The 5,000-nt window shown below is 25.6% G+C and overlaps 1 protein-coding gene across 1 annotated transcript in view; it reads left to right on the top strand.

Moving 5' to 3' along the window:
- The window catches only part of LOC136090458 (epithelial membrane protein 1-like), a 21,388-nt gene extending 16,446 nt beyond the window's left edge, over positions 1 to 4,942 (top strand). Inside the window, exon 3 of the mRNA XM_065817142.1 lies at positions 4,423 to 4,942. Within this exon, the coding sequence (XP_065673214.1) occupies positions 4,423 to 4,598 (176 nt within the window). The 3' untranslated portion in view covers positions 4,599 to 4,942. The remainder of the gene's footprint in view (positions 1 to 4,422) is intronic.
- Positions 4,943 to 5,000: the final 58 nt, after the last annotated feature.

The following is a 5,000-nucleotide window of genomic DNA, read 5'->3' as shown; positions in this document are numbered from 1 at the left end:
AGCGGAAGTGTTTATGTGAACCGGTTACTGAATTATAATGTGTAGAGATAAATTCTATATATTAAATATTTAAAAGCAGTTTCTTTTTTTTTTTTTCATTTTCTTCTTTATTACATTTTTATTACATTGTTATTACATATATGCTAGTACAAACTGATTCATTTTTATTACATGTAAGTACATTATACACAAAAATCATACTTATTACATAAACAGTTTTTATTTTTGCCGTTAATTTTGTTTTCATCAATTTGTTATTAATTTTTTATTATATATTTTGTTCTATTTCTTGTCCATTATTTTCATTAGTTTTATTACTTGTACTATTATTTTAAGAGATTATATTTTTATCCTCCTAATCTACTACTATCTATAAAAATGTAGCTCATACATTAATTCCATAATTGACTGTTTCTATCATTATGATTATCACCAAAAATTTATATTGTTTAGTTATTATTTGTTATTAATTTTTTTAATAAATTTAATCAATAATATTGTTATTATTACTTTTATTATTAATAACTTTATGGTCAATTATATTTGTTTTAACAATCCATTAAATACTTATTAAAGAAAAATGTTAAGTTTTTCTAAACAGTTTCATCAATTACAAAACAATTACAATGGAATAGCTTTCAGTATTTTCATAGTAATTGTTCTATGAAACTAAGATTTACTATGAAAATATTTTCAATATTTCCATAGTAAATTAGTAAATTCTGTAATAGTATAGTTATTCACTTTTAAGTTTTATTTAAAGTTTATTTAAAGTTTTTTTTATATAATCTTTGTTAATCGTTGTTGTATTCAAGCACATTAAATGGATTGTTGTCTATATAAGTAATAAAAAGCATCTTTTGGTATCTGACTAAAATACTAAAGAATTGAGATAAAAGAAATTGTTTGTCTACTAAATTCCTTCGCAAACCAGTATTCAATAAATGCTTAACTATTTGTAAATAATGTAACGGAGAAGGATCTATAAAACATTTTCTCAGATAATGAGCTATTGTCACATATGTGTTAATGTATTCATTTTTAAAGTTGTGAATGTGATTATTTAAATGTTCTAACTTTGTTAAAGGTGAATACCATATAACTCTTTTCCAAATAAAGTCGCTTTAAAAACTTTTTAAAAGTACAATAGAAGAGAAAGATCTTGATAAAAAAGGTTTAAAAAAAAAAAATTTATTGTCCCAATATAGGCTTTTTGTACTTATATCTTTTATAATGGTTTTTACTTTTACCTTGTTTTTATATATTATAGTTTACTTTTTGCTTCGTTAAAACGAATATTAATTTTTAATTGAGAAGTGGAAGCAGCTCTTTGCTAAGTTATATTAAAAGTTTGATAGATTTTTTTGTTCCAATTAACATTTAAAACATCCATTTTAATGTGAATCGGTGAATTGTAAAAGGGCAGGGGTCCAACAATGTAATTTTCGGAAACCAATGAAAAACTGCATTTTCCCCTATAGTGAATTTTTGTTAATGGCTTAATAAATTCTTTTTTTGAAAAGGATAATGTTTTTCACTTTCAAAAAAAATTATTAAACCATTAACAAAAATTTATTACGTGGGGAAATGCAGTTTTTTTTTAGTTTATTAAAAGTTTACATAATTGGACTTCCGCTCTTTTAACATTCACCCATTCGTATATATTCAATTTTTTTAAATTTATGTAATGCAGTCGGACAAATAATTTAGCTGCTTTATTTGGCTGTGTCTGATCTGTAAAAAAAGATTATTTGTACATAATGCTTGTTTGTGTGTTTGCTTAAATATTTTTTCATTCAATGTTAGTTTTTATGTAGTAAAAAAGTATATTTAATACACATTATATATTTAAACTACTTATATTTAAAAAAACATCTACTTGTGGATAATTAACAGTTCGGGCATGGTGGGATGTTACTCGATGTAGTTAGGGATGGTTTATGAAAAATTTTTTCAATAAAAAATTATATTTAAACTCTAAAATGCTGCTTATTTTTATAACTTTATATCAAAAAGTGTCAACAAAAGTGTTATAAAAACTGTCGTTTGAAAAAAATGTGGAGTATTAAAAAAAAAAAATTGAAAAATAATTTTCATAAACTTTTTTATAATAACTTTTTATAACAATGTTATAAATATTTCTAAACTTTGGCTGCATTTTGCTATCTCAATTTTTAATATAAAATTTTGTTTTTTTCGTTAATTAATAGAATTACAATAATACTGTCGGTTTGCAATGAATGAGATCTTTCAAATAAACTATTTAAAGTTGATTTATAACCAAGTTATTCACAAAAAATATTTGAAAAAAAAAAAACAGGAAGCCCAAGATCTTTTCATAATAAATAACTTTTTAATTTGTCCCTCATTTTTAATGTTTAATATTATGTAAATAGGAACAATTGAAACGTTGAAAACAAACACGGACATTTAAGCTAAAATTTTTTCCTTGTTTTGCAAAACAGACAATAAAATAGAAATGTTATAAACAACATCTTCGACAACCTTAAATATTTGAAGATATTTTTTTACTATGAATAAGAATATATTTTAATAAGATTTATTGTAAAATTTGGAATGTTTTGTTTGAAACCTTGTAAAATAAAAGTTTTAATTTTTAATTATTTATTGCTCCAAAATGATACATATTTCACAGTTCATTACTTAAGTACATTGAGTACATTGCAAGACTTTTTAAATGCCTTTCCGGCATTTTTACTTTTTTTCTGCACAAGAATATTATTAAAAAGATACTATAAAGCTGTGATTTCAGTAACTGCTCATAAATCATCTTATAACATGGTTTTTTTCTCAACAAGCAATTATTATTAAATTTACAATATCTTCACATCCAACAGGGCTGCAAGCAACAACTCTCATAGTTAAATGTTATTTGGAAAAATAAAGATGAAATTTTTAGGGAAAAGTCTTGATTTACAGACTACTTAAAAAGTCCAAGCTTATGAATCAGAGAAACAAGATGAAGAAAACAAATTCCAAATAACTGATGCTTAAGGACAAAATCAAGAATAATAAAAATTTTGGAGCACTTAGAAACAGTCACAGTGAAAAGGTAAGCATTAATTGAACAGCAAGTAAATCGAGAATGAATTTTAATAAATGGCACAAGAGACATTTGCTTTTTAGAGCAGTACCCATTTTTGTATTTATAGTAAAGAGAAAGAAAAGCAACATTAAGACAATGTAATTATGCTTCGAGGTTGGCTGCAAGAGCAGGTCCAACTATGATTACTATGCATTTTTGCACTTTGTCTAAAGGATAAAGGACATCATTGGAAGATCTGCTCCAAATACGGCAACAGTATTCCACACAAAGATGGATACAGAGGTTAAGAAAAACATCTTGAGTTACAACATTGCAAGCACAATAAAAAGGTGCAACCTTAGCAGATTCTAATTTTGCAAATTTGAATTTTATCTGAGTTGACCACCAAGAGCCCCATGCTATAGCAGAAGTGTGATCCTTTTCAAGTTTATATGCTCCTTCCAAACAATCAAGGAGTGTTGGCTTGTTTTCAAGACAAGAATAAATCTATTATCATGAGCGAAAGTGCCATTATTAGAAGATTATGTATTTACTGTTTATTTTTTTCATAATAAGAAGCCAAAATTCTCTGGTAGTTTTGGGGAGGGCAATGGGGCATGAAAAGGATCTCACTTCTGCCACATCATAGAGCTATCAGTGGCTTGTGAAATCGGGTAAAACTTTTAAGCTAACTGTTACCGCATTTATCTAGATCTTTCTTAATTTATAAACAGTAATGTACTTGATGGGTCATCTACCCTTTATATTCTAGGATTAACTTTTATTTTTGATCTTTCTTGTAAACCATATATCACATCAATTGCAAAAGTAGCATTAGCTAAGATTGTATCTCTTTATCGTGCTTGCCACATTCTTAGTCAGAATTCTATTCTTTATCTTTATGAATTTCAAATAGATTCTTGTATGGAATGCTGTTGCCATATCTTCCAATGATACTGTTGCGGATCTTTCAATGATGCCAGCATTCTCCATTTTTATTTTTATAAACATCCACCTACAGTTATTATTTTATTTTGCGTGTGTCTCTCAGACTTATTAATAAGATTGAATAACAAGCAATCTCTTAAAAACGCATTTATCCTTGCATCCTTAGGTTATAAATACATTTAATACCTGAGGATGCAAAATGATTTTGATTTTATTTGGAAATTTCAAAGTTTAAGTGTCCAGTTTCTGTAAGGTTAAACGGTCCTCGGCTAAATAACATTTCTTTAACTTAAACCAAATTTTGTAGTTTACTTAGTTAATGCAAATTGTAAATAAACTTGACAAATCGATTGAAATCGATTTTTTTTTTGTAACAACCATGTTTGAGAGACCTTTTTTTTTTTAATTGAAATATTATTTTGTTATAGCTATATTCTTGGGTATTGGACTGAGTGTGTATTCGAATACAGCTTATGAAAAATTTATTAACAGTGCTTTCTACGGTTTGTCTTATGTATTCGGATGGTGTTCATTTGCAATTTCTATTATTTCTGCAATTATATGTTTTGCGATGAAAGTCGAAACTGAGAATATGAAAATCTAGTTAATAAAAATCTAGTTTAAATTCTTTCTTTTTATTGTAGAAGTTTTTTAATCATTTTTTTATTCTTTAAAAAATTATTAAATTCTTATATAAAGTATGTTTTAACTATAACTTCGTTGTTTAATATAAATGTAATAATGCTAGCACAAAGTTTTTTGCACTATTTTAGTCGCGTTTTTAGTTTCAATTAAACTGTTAAATACTAATGTTTGAAATAGCAAATTTAAAATTATATAATAAAATATTTGCTTTTGAAGTTAGCTTTGAACTTATTTCTTTTCTGATTTATTTTAAATTCGTTGTAATTAGTTGCTCTAAAAAGTTTTATGAAGAACTTTTTTAAATTGCTTGTTGCATTTTATCACAATATTTCAGTTTTTTTCACTAGCATCAGCTGGGATT

The sequence above is a fragment of the Hydra vulgaris genome, chromosome 14 (assembly GCF_038396675.1).
Source record: "Hydra vulgaris chromosome 14, alternate assembly HydraT2T_AEP".
NCBI lineage: Eukaryota > Metazoa > Cnidaria > Hydrozoa > Anthoathecata > Hydridae > Hydra > Hydra vulgaris.
The sequence above is the reverse complement of the archived record's forward strand: the minus strand, read 5'-3'. Positions and strand labels throughout refer to the sequence as shown.